General features: G+C 38.5%; 1 protein-coding gene across 2 annotated transcripts in view; it reads right to left on the bottom strand.

Annotated features, from left to right (window-relative positions):
• CCNT1 (cyclin T1) overlaps positions 1-13,783 on the bottom strand; it is a 35,269-nt gene extending 21,486 nt beyond the window's left edge. Inside the window, exons 1-2 of one of the 2 annotated variants that reach the window (XM_020977157.2) lie at positions 13,569-13,781; positions 10,908-10,989 (exon numbers count right to left, since the gene is read on the bottom strand). In XM_020977157.2, the coding sequence (XP_020832816.1) occupies positions 10,908-10,989; positions 13,569-13,720 (234 nt within the window). In that variant the 5' untranslated portion in view covers positions 13,721-13,781. Of the gene's footprint in view, positions 1-10,907; positions 10,990-13,568 lie in introns of both variants that reach the window. The other variant, XM_020977158.2, reaches the window with a different exon arrangement.
• Between the last annotated feature and the right edge of the window lie 1,344 nt (positions 13,784-15,127).

Below are 15,127 nucleotides of genomic sequence, written 5' to 3' on the forward strand. Positions count from 1 at the left end.
CCTAGTTCAGTGTCTAACACACAGAAGGCACCTAATAAATACTTAACTGGGTGACCAGGAGACTGACAAGGTACCCCAAAGAGTATACTGACACAATGACAAACTAACAGAGACAGTCTCAAAGGAGAAAAGATTGCTAAATGATAACAGTAAAGAGAGGGTAACTTATTTTAGAAATTAGCAGTTAGGATAAGGGATACCCAGTTCTGGAGAGGGTGGCTAAGAGGCAATGCCTTCTGTGGCAACCCAGTTTTCTATGAGTGGAAGGAGATGGAAGGCAGTTATGAGGAAAAGGTCTAAAATGAGTGGAAATTTATTAATAATAGAAAGAGGATTCCATAAAGCACAACAGAAGGGGGAAGCAAAGGAAGCTAAAGATAGCTTGTTTCAAGAGGTGCGCATAAAGCAATGAGAAATGAAGTGGGATAAACATAGTATGAACAAAAGTGGAAAAACAGAAGGGACACAGCAAAGTAAGAAGATAAACCTAGCTGAAAAAAAAAAAGGCTTGTGTCTGAACTTTATCACATAAACAAGAAGCTGTTACTGAGGTACTAGGGCAGAAAAATAACAATAAAGTCTTATAATGATCTAGGACTTGTGAAAAATTAAAGTGCAATCTAATAGGTGATATTATACAAGATGAACAGAAGGGAAGGCTAGAAAGGACAACAGGAAATTAACCAAAAAACAATCCATGCACTTTTAAAACAATATTGCTGTGATTGTATACAACGTTCTCATTTCATGCAAGTCTTTCCACCTTTTTCTAAGATCAACTGTGCTCATCTTTTCTTTTTTTTTTTTTTTGGTGAGGCAATTGGGGTTAAGCAACTTGCCTATGGTCACACAGCTAGTGAATGTTATATGTCTGAGGCTGAATTAGAACTCAGGTCCTCCTGAATCCAGGGCCAGTGCTCTACCCACTGCACCACCTAGCTGCCCCTCATCATTTCTTATAGCACAATAGCATTCCATTACATTCATATACCACAACTTGCTCAGCCATTTCCCAACTGATGGGCACCCTCTCAATTTCCACTTCTTTGCCACCACAAAAGATGCTATAAATATTTTAGAATATATAGGTTCTTTTCCTCTTTCCTTTATCATCTTGGGAAGCAGACCTAATAGTGGTATTCCTGAATCAAAGGGTATACAGAGTTTTATAACTTTGGGGCATAATTCCAGATTGTTCTTCAAAATGGTTGGATCAGTTCATAGTTCCACTAACAGTGTATCAGTGGCCCAATTTTTCCATATCTCCTACAATGTCCATCACTTTACCTTTAATTTTAGCCATATCTGACAGGTATGAGATATCTCAAAGTTATTTCATTTTGCATTTCTCTAATCAATAATGATTTTTATATGACAATACACAGTTTTTGATTTCTTCACTGAAAAACTGCCTGTTCATATCTGACCATTTATCAATTGAGGAATTCTTTTAAAATTTGAGATGAGACCTTTATCTGTAAACTTTCTACAAAATATTTTCTCAACTTTCTGCTTCACTTCAAATCTTGGCTACATTGGATTTATTTGCATAAAATCTTTTAATATAATCAAAATTATCCATTTTGCTTCTCACAATGTTATCTCTTGTTTATTCATAAATTCTTCTTCTAGCCAAAAATAACATAGGTAATGTGTTCCATGTTCCTCTAATTTTCCTATATTTCCCTTTACACCCAGGTCATGTATCCATTTTGACCGTATCATGGTAAATGGTGAAAGATGACGGTCTATAATTTTCTTTTTCTGTTTCTGCTCTTCCTGGTTAGGTATCAGCAATATATTTGTTTCATAATAGGAGTCTGAGAAAATTCCTTTGTCTATTCTTTCAAATAATCAATTTAATATTGGAATTAGTTGATCTTTAAATGTTTGGTAGAATTCCCTTGTAAATCCATCTGGTCTTGATGCTTTTTTCTTAGGAAGCTTATTTATAGTATATTCAATTTGTTTTTACTAATACAGGGTTATTTAGATATGCTGTTTCCTCTTCTGTTAATCTAGGCAGTTTATATTTTTTGAAGTATTCTTCCATTTTGAGGGGCAGGGCCAAGATAATGGAGAGAAACAAGGAAGTTGCCTGAGCTCTCCCCAGTTTCCCTGGGAAACAATGTTAAATCAAGCCTCTAAATGGACTCCAGAGTGACAGAACCCACAAAAAGACAGAATGAAACAATTTTCCAGCTTAAGATAACTTAGAAGGACTTCAAAAAAGGTCTGTCTCACTTGGGTAAAAGGGGAGCACAGCCCAGCACAGACGGTATCTGGGCAAGCCAGGAGGAGGATCATAGCAACAGCACCTCAGTCCTGTCTCAGCAGGATAGTGGCACAGCAGGCCAGCTGTGAGGCCTCTAGCACCAGCACAGAAGGCAAACTGCCAGCTCCAGAAACATGGCACAACAGGTGCAATTAGGTGGGGCCATCCCAGCACAGTGCGCACGCTGACAGCTTCTGAGGCCCTGGTGCAGAAAACCAGATCCCTGGCCCCCAGTGTGTAAGAAGCTTGGGACAGTGGCCCCTATGCCCTAGGAGCAGAGTTCAACTTTAAAAGTTATGAAATAGATTAGTAAAAAACAAAAAAAAAAGCCCTGACCATAGAAGCTACTATAGTGATGGGGAAAATGAAAACACAAACTCAGAAGAGGACAACAATGTCAAAATGCCTACATGCGAAGCCTCAAAAGGGAATGTGAATTGTTCTCAGGCCCAAAAACCCTTCTTGGAAGAACTCAAAAAGGATTTTTTTAAGGCAATTAGGGTTAAGTGACTTGCCCAAGGTCACAATGCTAGTGTCAAATGTTTAGTCTGAGGCTGGATTTGAACTCAGGTCCTCCTGACTTCAGGGCCAGTGTTCTATCCACTGCGTCACCCAGCTGCCCCTCAAAAAGGATTTTAAAAATCAAATAAGAGAGAAGAAAAATTGAGAAATTACTTATGCAAGAGAGATTCAACAGCCTGGAAGAGCAAGGACAAAAATTGCCTGAAGTAAACAATTCCTTAAAAAATAGGAATTGGCCAAGTGCAAAAGGAGGTACAAAAGCTAACTTTAAAAAATACTTAAAAATCAGAATTGGGCAAGTAGAAGACAAAGACTCTATGAGACATCAAGAATCAATCTAACAAGATCAAAAGAATAAAAAAAAAGAAAATGTAAAATACCTCATTGTAAAAATAGATACAAGAAAGATAATTTAAGAATTACTGGATTACTTGAAAGCTATGATAAAAAAAAAAGAGCCTGGTAATATGACAGAAAAGGATAATGATAAATGTTGGAGATGTGGGAAATTTGGAACACTACTGCATTATTGGTGGAGTTGTGAACTGATCCAACCATTCCGGAGAGCAATCTGGAACTATGCCCAAACAGCTATAAAACTGTGCTGAGTACCCTTTGATCCAACAATACCATTTCTAGCTCTGTATCCCAAAGAGATCATATAAAAGGGAAAAGGGCCCACATGTACAAAAATATTTATAGTTCTTTTTGAAAACTGGAAGAGATGCCCATCAACCAGAGAATGGCCCATCAACTGGGGAATGGCTGAACAAGTGGTGGTTTATGATAGTAATGGAATGCTACTGTGCTATAGGAAATGATGAACAGGTGGATTTCAGAAAAACCTGGAGACTTACATGAACTGATGCTGAGTGACATGAGCAGAACCAGAACACTGTACACAGCAACAGCAACATTGTGTGATGATCAACTATGATTGACTTAGCTCTTTTCATCAATACAATGATCCAAGACAATCCCAAAAGACTCATGATGGAAAATGCTAACCCCATCCAGAGAAAGAACCATGAAGTCTGAATACAGATCAAAGCATACCATTTTCATTTGTTTTTCCTTTCTTGTGGTTTTTCCCTTTTGTTCTGATTCTTCTACAGCATGACTAAAGTAGAAATATGTTTAACATGACTGTACATGTATAACCTATATCAGATTGCTTGCTATCTTGGGGAGGGGGGAGAGAAAGGAGGGAAAAAAATTTGGAACGCAAGATCTTATAAAAATGAATATTACAAATTATTTTTACATGTAATTGGAAAAAATAAGATACTATTAAAAGTTTTTAAAGAACTCCAAAATAACAAAACAAATAAATAAAAGGAAAAAGCATTCTTCCATTTCACTTAAATTGTTAAATTTGTTGGCATATAATTGGGCAAAATAACTCTTTAATAATTGCTTTCATTTCATCTTCATTAGTGGCATACTCACCCTTTTCATTTTTTACACTAGTAATTTTTCTTCTTTTTAAATCATTAACTAATGATTTATCTATTTTATTTTTTTTTTCATAAAACCAACTTAATTTTATTCATTACTTCAATGGTTTTCTTACATTCAATTTAAAGGTGAGAGTAATACCACACCCTTAATTTTTAGGATTTCTAATTTGGTGTTTAATTGGAGATTTTAAATTCGTTTTTTATAGGTTTTTTTCAATTGCATACCCGATTCATTGGTCTGGTCTTTCTCTACTGATAAGGGCATTTAGAGATATAAATTTTCCTGATTACTGCTTTTGCTACATCTCATACATTTTGGCAGGTAACTTGTTACTGTCATTCTCTTTAATAAAATTGTTTCTATGAATTATTCTTTAACCTACTCATTCTGTAAGATTAGCTTATTTAGTCTTCAATCAATTTTTAATCTGGTTCCAGTCCTTTATTAAAGATAACTTTTATTGCATTTTGATCTGAAAAGAATGTATTTAATATTTTTGCTTTTCTCCATTTACCTATAAGGTTTTTATGCCCTAATACATGGTATATTTTTGTAAAGGTACCATGTACTGATAAGAAAAAGGCATATTCCTTTTATTCCCATTCAGTTCTCTAAATATCTATTATACATAGCTTGTCTAAAATTCTATTCATCTCCTTGACTTATTTATTTTTTGGTTAGATTTATGTATTTCTGAGTGAGGAAGGCTGAAGTCCCCCACCAGTACAATTCTGCTATGTATTTACATTTGTAATCCTTCTAGCTTTTCCTTTAAAAAGCTGGATGCTATACCATTTGGCCATATAAGTTTAGCATTGATATTTCATTATCTATGGTATCTTTTATTACAATGTAGTTTTCCTGTTAAATTCTTTTAATTAAATCTATTTTAGCATTAACTTTGTCTGAGGATCATGATTCCTACCCCTGCTTTTTTTGCATCAGCTAAAGCATAATAAATTCTACTCCAGTCCTCTATTTTTACTCTATGTAAAAATATGTATCTATGTATCTCTCATTTTTAAATGTTTCTTGTCAACAACATATTGGTTTGTTTTTAATCCATTCTGCTAGCCACTTCTGTTTTATGGGTATGTACATCCCATTCATATTCAAAGTTATAAGTACTAGTCGTGTATTTCCCTCCACCCTATTTTCCTTCAGTTTATCCTTCTCTCCCTCTTTTTACCCTATCCTTCCTCAAATATCTAATTTACTTCTAACCACTGCCTCCTTAATCCAAACCCATTCTAAGAATCCCATCCTTATCCTATTTCTTGATCTGCACACCCTTCTGAGTCTCTCCCTATTCTACCCCTTTCCCCCTATTTCTTTGGAAGTTAAGAAAACTTATACCCTTCTAGATTTAAGTTATCTTTACTCCAGTTTTGAAGAGAATGTTTTAGGAAGCACCACCAATCCTCCACACTCCTGCCTCCACTGTAACAGTTCTTCCATTCATACCTCATTTGTATGAGATAATTGCTCTATTTTACCTCCTTACCCAATTTTTTTTAGGATTACCCCACCATGCTCAACTCAACCCCCAAGCTATCTATATACGCTCTTTCAAACTACCTAAAATAACACTGAGTTACACAAAAACTACTAAATCTTGTTATCCTGACTGGAACTTCACAGTATTAAAATTATTTTCCCCCCTAGTTGCTTGTAGCATTTTCTCCTTGACCTGGGAGCTTTAGAAACTTAAGCTATGACATTCCTTTCAGTTTTCATCTTGGAATCTCTTTCAGGTGGTAATCAGCAGATTTTAAAAATTTCTATTTTACCCTCTCATTCTAAAACTTCAGGGCAATTTTCTTAATTTCTTGAAGTATAATGTCTAGACATTTTTTTGATAACTTTCAGGTAGTCCAACAATTCTCATATTGTCTCTAACTGATTTGTTCTCCAAGTCAGTTGTTTTTTAATGAGGTGTTTCACATTCTATTTTTTCATTCTTTTCAGTTTTTAAAAAACTATTTCTTGGCATCTTATGGCAGCATTAGCTTCCCCTTGCCCAATTCTAATTTTTAAGGAGTTGGATCTTTTTTCCAATTGGTTGACTTTCTTTTCATAATTTTTTATTTCCTTGCATTACTTATTTTTAAAAATTTTTCGACCCCTCTTATTTGATTTTTAAAGTCCTTTTTAAACTCTTTCAAAAACTTTTTGGGCTCTTCTTCCAAGCAGAAGTAACTGTTTTAACTTCATTATCTTCTTCTAAGTTTGAAACCAGAGCTTTATTATCACCACAGTACCTCTCTATGCTTTGGTTCTTTCTCTTTTGCTTATTCATTATTTAAGAGGCTTATTTCTTGGCTGTTACCTTTATGTTAGAGTTGGGCTCTAATCCTTAAGTGTCAGGGATGTTTCAGGCTTCTGGTTTTTTTGTGCTGTTTTCTGTGTTCTATCTGAGGGCTTGACCTCTGGTACTTCTCTCAGTGCCACAACCAGGGCCCCCAGCAAAGCTGTCACCTCAAATGCTCTTACTCCCTGTGTTCCCTCCTGTGGCTTCAAGCTTCAGCTCACCTCTCTTCCCTGGAACCAAAATCAGGGACTCTGCAAGTGTCCAAATGCAGCATGACCCCCGCCCCCCTCACTGGTGTATGTTCCCTCCTCATCATGCATAGCCATAGCCATAGCCATAGCCTGGGACAATGTTTAGTCAGCACACCTAGAGCCCTGGGCTGTGTAGCACCACTATTCAACTCCCTTCTGACCCCCACACTACTAGTGAGGCGAAAGTTCCTGAAGTTGAGGCTGAGACACAGCTGCCTCCAGGTTTTGTTGTGTTGATTCTGAGGTGTCTTCACTTTAATCAAGCCAGACCATCATCCCAGGAGTCAGGGCTTTCTTTGAGGAACAACTGCTTCACACACACTTAATTATGGGGAATAACTGCTTCACACAGACTTAATTATTTAACTTTGAGGCTTTATTTTAAATTGTTTGTAGGTGAATTTGGGAGAGGCAGGTGATTTCCTCCCTTATTCCATCATCTTCCCAGAATCCTTTGTCCATGCAAGTCAAATTTTTCCCTTTTTCCTTCCTCAGGTAGTGGGGGTTTGAGTGAATAGGTTTTACTTTGAAACAATAGCAAGGCGGAAATTTCCACACAGATGGAAATGTCTCATACGTCCTGAAGATACTGAATTGATATTACAGAGTAGGGACTTGGTTAAGAATTGGAGTTATCTGAATAGTAGTAGTAATTGAAACCATTAAAAGACAAATTCTCTGAAACGGAGAGTGTAATTAGAAAAAAAGAAGGCTTCCGGGAAAGCTCACTTAGAAAACAAAGACAATATTACCAAAAGAAGAAAGAAAATTAATGAAGATGGTCACATGCCACAAAGGTTAAGCAAAAATTATATCGGGGGGGGGGCTAGGCAATGGGGTTAAGTGACTTGCCCAGGGTCACACAGCTAATAAGTGTCAAGTGTCTGAGGCCGGATTTGAACTCAGGTCCTCCTAACTCCAGCGCGGGCGCTCTAATTCACTGCGCCACCTACTTGCCCCCCAAAATGGTATCTTTATTCATCTGCAAGGGCAGTTTCAGCAAAATGGGCAGGAGGTGAAGGACAAAATGAAAAGGCTTAAGAAAGGACTGAGAGCAATGAAGGCAGCAGATACAGACCATTCCTAAAAGTCTGGCAATGAATAGCAAGAGGAAAATAAGATAGTAGCCATGGAGCACAGTAGGGCAAACGAAAGGTTTTGGTTTTATTTTTGAAAATTATGGAAAATATGCTATATTCTTCACTCTGAAGAAGAAATTCAAGGCCTAAGAAAAAAGAATTTCACAAATGCCTATACAGTACTTATAAAGGCTTAGCTAGAAAAAATTTCTATAACATATTCCAGAAACATTTACTCACTTAAAGGGGAAAGTTAAAAAGTTTAACTTTTTCCAAAATAAAGCAATTAATCAGAGGACCCTATATAGAACTCAAAATGACCCCTCATTTAGTCCAAAACCCTCATTTGATGGAGGAAGAAACTTAAGACTCACAGGGTGGTTAAGTGACTTGCCCAAACCAGTTCACAAAGGTGGTAGGTAAGCAGGATGTCCAAGTACTCTAATTCTATACCCAGAACTCTTTATACTGTGCCACACTGCCTCCACTTTACCTTGAAATACCCTGGGGCAAATGATTCGGTATTTTTCAACATGAAGAGAAAAAGTTCTTTTCCTTAAACAATGAGTATTCTCAAGACTACGTGGCACAGGGGGAAATGCTTAAGGCTGGATTTCTGAAAAAGCTATTAATCTATTCCTATCCCCTTCATCCAGCAATATCACTATTAGTTTTATACCATGAAGAGTTCCAAGAAAGAGGACAAAGACATATATATAAAAACATTTATGGCGGAACTTTTTGTTATAGCAAAGAATTAGAAAGGAAGAGGGTGTCCATAAATTAAGCAGTGGCTAAAAAAATTATGATAATACAAAAGAAATGGAAGTAAAGAAAGGGACAGATTCAGAAAACCTAGGAAGACTTGCATGAACAAAGTGAAGTGAGCAGAACCAGGAAAACAATTTATACAACGACCACAATGTTAATAAGGGAATAATAACAACAACAGCTATCACTGATGTAACACTCTAATGTTTGTAAGGTACTAGACAAATATGATTTCATTTTATTTGTATTTATTTATTTATTTACATTTATATTTAACAACCCTGGAAGGCAGATGTTATTTTTCTCTACTTTATAGCTGAAGACACTGAAGAAAAGTTTAAGTGCTCAGGGTCAATTGGCTAGTAAGTATTTAAGGCTGAATTTGAACCAAGGTCTTCCTTACTCCAGAGGTCTAGTGCCCCTTCTTCTGTGCCACATTTTTGAAAGACTAAGCTCTTCCATCAATTCAATGAACAATATAGGCTCCAGAAGACCAGTGATCAATCAGAATATTCATCGACAGAATGAACGACTAGAGTATGGATGTGTGTGCAGATGTTTTGCTTCACTATGTTTGTTTAAAAGGAAGGGCTTTTTTTTTTTTTGGTAAGAAGGGAGGTGTTTTAGAGGGAAGACTGATAGTGATTCCTCCCCAAAAAAGAAAAAGCATGCAACTTCTATTGTCTTCTGGGTTGTCTCTAATTTTAATTCATTTAAAACCATTATATACCACGAATCCAACTTATTAAACCAAAAGAATAATATTATAAAGTTGTATATTTGTTGAAGTTTAGCCATAATATAGATACTGTCAAATGATATTTTTGTATGTACAGTGAACCTAATGATTTCAGATTTCATTGCAGGCTTCAAATCATACAAGATAGCCTGCACATGAGATGAGATAGGACTTAGAGAACCCTGTGAAAGACCAAAGCAGCTGTTGCTTCTTTAAAAAGCTTTAGCTTTTCCAATTTTAATACTTTCATTCTGATTAAATCAAGGTGAAAACTCATATTAGGTGCTAATATAACATCTGCTAAAATCCTTTTCAAAGTGGACACCTCAAATGTTCAAAACTAGGAAAATAATCCAGAGTTATCCATACAATGATTCCTAACCCTGATTTTGCCATACCCATAGCCTTTTCTCCAGCTTATCTCAAAATTTAAGAACACAGGAACTGTACAAAAATATTAGTTCAGCTTCAACGACACGAGTTTGCCTAGCCCAGTATTCTGACAGTGGTACTAAAAATTATTACAATAATATGAATAATACTTATATCGTGTGGTGTGTATATAACTGAACAACTCATTTGATACACATTAAGAAGTCTAGGGTAGGGGCTATTATTATCCCCACTTTGCAGATGAGAAAACTGAGACTTAGAGAGGCTAAGTGATTTGTCCAGGGTTAAAGAGCTATGAAGTGTGAGGCAGGATTCAAACTCCTTCATTAACAGGAAACTAATTATGTCCTCTCTGACATTAAACTAAAAAGGTTAGTGCTATATCCTAAACATCCTGATCTTCTATAACTTCTTATGACTTCCTTGAATTTACTTGAACTCACTTCAAATCTATTCACATTCTTAAGCGGCAGTCTTGGGGTAGTGGACAGAGCCAGCCTTATAGTCAAGAAGACTTCATTCAAGTCCTGCCTCAGATACACAATAGCTGTGTGACCTTGAGGAAGTCACTTAACCTCTCAATGCTCTAGGCAACTCTCTTAGAATATTTTAAGTTGCAGAGAAGGTACTGACCAGTCAGACCAATGCAGGAGTTTCCTCATATGAGTTCTTCATATGAATGAAATCACAGGATCAGTCCCCATGTCCTTATCTCTCTCTATACTTTCAGTGTCTACTATCTCTATTAATCTCTAAAAGTTCCCCATATTTACTAACCATTGTGCAAAGCAGGACGTCTTAAATTTATCTCTGAACAAAAGTTTTAATGTGCCCTAGTAAAAGCTTAATGTCTGTTGAATTGAAACTGAATTGGAAATATCATTATGCACTCCTCTTCCAAATCATCTATAGGTTAAATAAATAAGATTAGGTACAGACAATACCAATTATTTACACTGCATTGTTTACACTTCTCCATCAAATGAGATATTTGTAAAGCACTTAGCAAGTGCCTGGCACACAGTAAGTGCTTCATAAATGCCCATTCCCATTCCCCCCCTCCATCTATAAAGTATCCTTCTATCCTCTGTAAAACCATACTTACATTCCGATGGAACTGTGTAAAAGATTGGACCATGTAGAATCGGTGCATGTACACAATGGCAGTGTTGATGGTCAGTTGGGAGCTAAGAGATTTAAGTTAAGTCAAAATACAGATAGGCACAGACCAAAGTTTCCCCAAAGTTAACAATCTTCTGCCTTTCTCAAAGACCACATAAAGCATAAAAATAATTCCTTCTGCATGAAAATATAATCTATCAATGCAATCACAGGTCCTAGGTACACATGAAATTGCTCTAACGAGCTACAAAACATAGTATCAAATGTGATATATTTAAGGAATACTGGGATATTAAAACACTCCTGACGCTTCTTGTGTCATTTTAAGAGTCACCTCTCTGGCTCCTGTTTTCTCTTTTCTAAAATGAAAAGTTTGAACTCAGTGATCTCTAAGGTTCCTCTAAGCTATAAACCTATGACCCTATGACTCAGACCAAGGAGATTTTCCTATGTCTATTGGAAAGCTAAAAGCTTTTCTTTTAATATTCTATACCAGTTAATTGTAATTATACTATATTGCAAGCTTGAGGTCTGAAACACATTATACTTTTTTCCATCATTCAAAAAGCCTAGCACAATTCTATGTACACAGTAAGCACTCAAAAATCTGTTCAATAAGATGAATATGTAAAGTAGCAGATAAGGTTTCCTACTCTTAGTCTAGGTTTTGTAACAACAGGTAAGCCATTTAATCTCTACAAGTTAGTTATAACTCGATGATGATTGGGGGAAAATTCAATACCAAAGAAAAACTGCTCTAAAAATGAACAAAAGCACAACTTCAGGTGAGGAGTATCTACAGACTACAAGGATGCCAAAACATTAGAGAAAAAAGGCAAACAAAACAATAGCTCTTCTAGGTAACTTTAAGTCTATAACAGAAAATCACATTCAATAGCATATTTCTAGAACTGTTGTTGTTTGTCCTTCATTCTTGAAGAGGACCAAGACAGCAGGAAGGTGATGTCATGACTAGCTGTGCAAAGTCACCAAGCTCACTTTCTCCCTCAGAGCCATCTGGATACAGTGGCAACATATAGATCAAGACACCTGGAGATGGCCCTAGATACAGTGAGAGACCTTGGGCTTTTTTTTCTAGAACTGTAGATTCCAGCCAAACAATCAAGAACCTCATATGCACAGAAACAACTGTTGATCTGGCGTTAATTTTCTCGGACAAACACATAGATAATAATTGCTACTAGCAACTTCATTGCTGAATACGAATAATATATATCACCACTCTTTAAAAAGCCATTACCACGTGTTTCTATCAAAACAGTTGAAGAATTAGCAGATTTAGTCACCAAAACATCTACATAGTAGGACCTCCCAAACTCCAGATCAGATATTCTTAATTGTGTGTGTGTGTGTTATGGACTCCTTTGGCAGACTGGTAAAGCCAATGGACACTTTTTTCAGAATGCTTTTTAAAAAATTAAAAGAAATGTTAAATTTTTGTTAATAATAATTATAAGTAGCTAACATTTATATAGTGCTTTAAGGTTTGCAATACCATTTACAAATAAATACCTCATTTTGTCAACACAACAGCCCTGGGAGGTAGGTGCTAATTATTCTCACGTTACAGACGAAGAAACTGAGGCAATGTTTAAATGACTTGCCCAGGGGTCACCTAGCTACTAAGTGTCTTGAGGCTGAATCTGAAATCAGGTCTTCTTGACTACAGGATCAAGTTAATGGAAAATATTTAATTTTCTTTTTCATCCAGACCCCTAGAAATCTAACCCAGGTTAAGATTCCCTACCCTAGACCATCAAGTCTAAATCTGACTCTAAGTCTGGGCCAGTAGACTGAAAGGAACTTAGCACAGGAAATAGTTTTAATTCACACCCAGGGCCCTTATATAAGCTATAACATTAATAAAAGTAAATATAAGATTTTAAAGCTAACAAACATTTTCTAAAATGTAAGTCCAGAACTGGCCTAAATTTAGTTCAAATGCAGATCATCACCAATTCAGTTATACCAGAGTTCTGATCATTTCTACTAGTGGAAGGAGTAGGCACAATGACAAATTGAGAGAAGGTTAATTCAGGCCATCCCAGTGTTTTAACAGTCAGGTTACTACCTAAAGCACTTGGGGCATAAATTCCAGTCAACCACTGCAAGCAATTCATGTTTAACAATTCTACTTCACAACCCATCGTGTCTGCACTCTCCCTGCCTCACCCTTCGACACGTCTTCAACAAAAACTAGAAGGCAGCTGAAGCTTTGGAAACCCCTTTCTCCCAGACCCCATAGGGTACAAGCAGGCCAATTCTCCAACACCGAGTGCGGGAAGGCCGTACAAAGTTTAAAAAAAATTGTCAGGAAAAAGGCTAACATAGGCCTGGGAAAAGACACTGGGTGCGGTAAATGCACACACTGCGCTAAAAAGAGTAGAAGGCGGCCGTGGAGCGGGAAATGACTCCGCTTCACCTCCCCCCACGGAAACACAGTGTCCTAACCCTTCCCATGCTGGCATTCTGGGCCTACTCAGCGGTCCCTGAACCCCGAAAAGAACGAGATGCTACGCCCCGCTCCCAGTGTCCCTGTTTCTCAAGTCTCCGACCGAACCCAGAATCGGAGGCCCAGCGGAGCGATCCCGAGGCCTAGGCCGCGGAGCGGAGGTAAGGATACACGTTGAGACGCTGCCCCATGTCTTGAAGCAGATTGGCTGCTTGCTGCCGGCAATAGAGTTCTTTGTCCGGGTCGATGCCAGCGCGACGGGACGGGCTCTTTTCCAGCTGTTCCCGGGTGAAGTACCAGCGCTTGGCCGAAGCTCCCTCCATAGTGCTTCAACCAGGCGGTGGCGGCGGCAGCAGCGGCAAGCACGTCCCGGCGTCAATTGCGCAGCGACGTACATCCGCTGGGAGACGTCGAAGCGCGCGGTGACGCACATCCGATTCCGTGGCCCGGAGGGCCCCCGCGAGGAAGCAGGGGCGGAGCGAGAGGCGGGTACTTCCGCAGAGTGCCTCAACTTGACCTCGGACCGAGTCGACAACCTCGCACGGATTGGCTGGCTCCAGGGCGCAGGTCCGGGAAAGGTGGTGTTTAGTGGTTAGTTCTTAGGAGATCCCGCCTCGAGTCCCGGTCTCCGCGCGAAAAAGAATGGGGGGAGGAGCGACGGTTGTGGCGCGCTCTTGCCTTGCCTGGGCGGAGGGTGGGGGAGGAGGGTGGAGTATTTTCTTGAGGTGGATGTGGGAGGGAGGGAACCAGCAAACGTCAGGATTAGCTTGATGATTGTTAATTATTTTTAGTGGTTTTCCACTGTTAGTTAACTGAGAGCCTCTGAAGTTGTGAACCTGGGAGGATGACCCGTTGGGGGGCCCCAGCCCTTTCGTGGGTGTTTTTGCACTAAGGTGCATAAAGGGACCTGGAAGCCACGCCCCTTAGAATGGGGCGGCGGGCCGGGCCGGGCCAAGGTTATCAGCTCCTTGGATTGTAGAATTGAGACCTAGAAAGGAGCTTTAGGAGTCACACGGTCCAGCTCTCCTCCGTGTCACCCGGGTCGTCCACAGTGGCGTCAGGATTAGAACCCAGTGGTTGGAACTGGGACAGGGCTCCGGCTCGTCTCACTCACGCATGACAGGACGAAAGAGTAGCAGAGCTAGTAGGGTTATGTTTTAAAATGTGAATTTTAGTAATGACAGTACAAATCTTGAGAGGGTGATGTCAGGATTTTGGGTAAGACGTATTCCTTCCCAACTCATCTGGGGCAGAGGGCAAGGTGATGCGCAGTAGGGGATGGTGTTGAATGCTGGTTTTTATAAATGCAGGTTTATAATGAGAAAATGTATTCTTCCTGATCTGGAGGTATTTATTTTCTGATGTCGAATGGAAAGTGTCACTCTGCTTTTGGGGGGGGATGGGGGGGCCGGTGCAGTTCACAAGCCTGATCCAAGGTTCTCAAATGCCTCCTTGCAGTCTGTCACTTAAAGGGGTTTAAGAATAGAACCAAAAATCTAGTAAGGACTTTAATGATCACCATTAGCCACAGGCCCAGGCAAACAAAATGACATTTGAGAATGAAAAAAATCATGTGTGTTGTGCTGGAGCCAACCATAACCAGAGTTGTTAAAATTTCATTGTATTTACACCTTAAGAAATCAGAAAACTATAAATGGGGCCTCATTATTTTCTTGATTGTCTAGATATAAAAAAGTGATGGCAAAAAAATGCAGAATGAATGTGGAAGG

This window comes from Phascolarctos cinereus, unplaced genomic scaffold (assembly GCF_003287225.1).
Source record: "Phascolarctos cinereus isolate Bilbo 61053 unplaced genomic scaffold, phaCin_HiC Scaffold_1;HRSCAF=81, whole genome shotgun sequence".
Lineage (NCBI taxonomy): Eukaryota > Metazoa > Chordata > Mammalia > Diprotodontia > Phascolarctidae > Phascolarctos > Phascolarctos cinereus.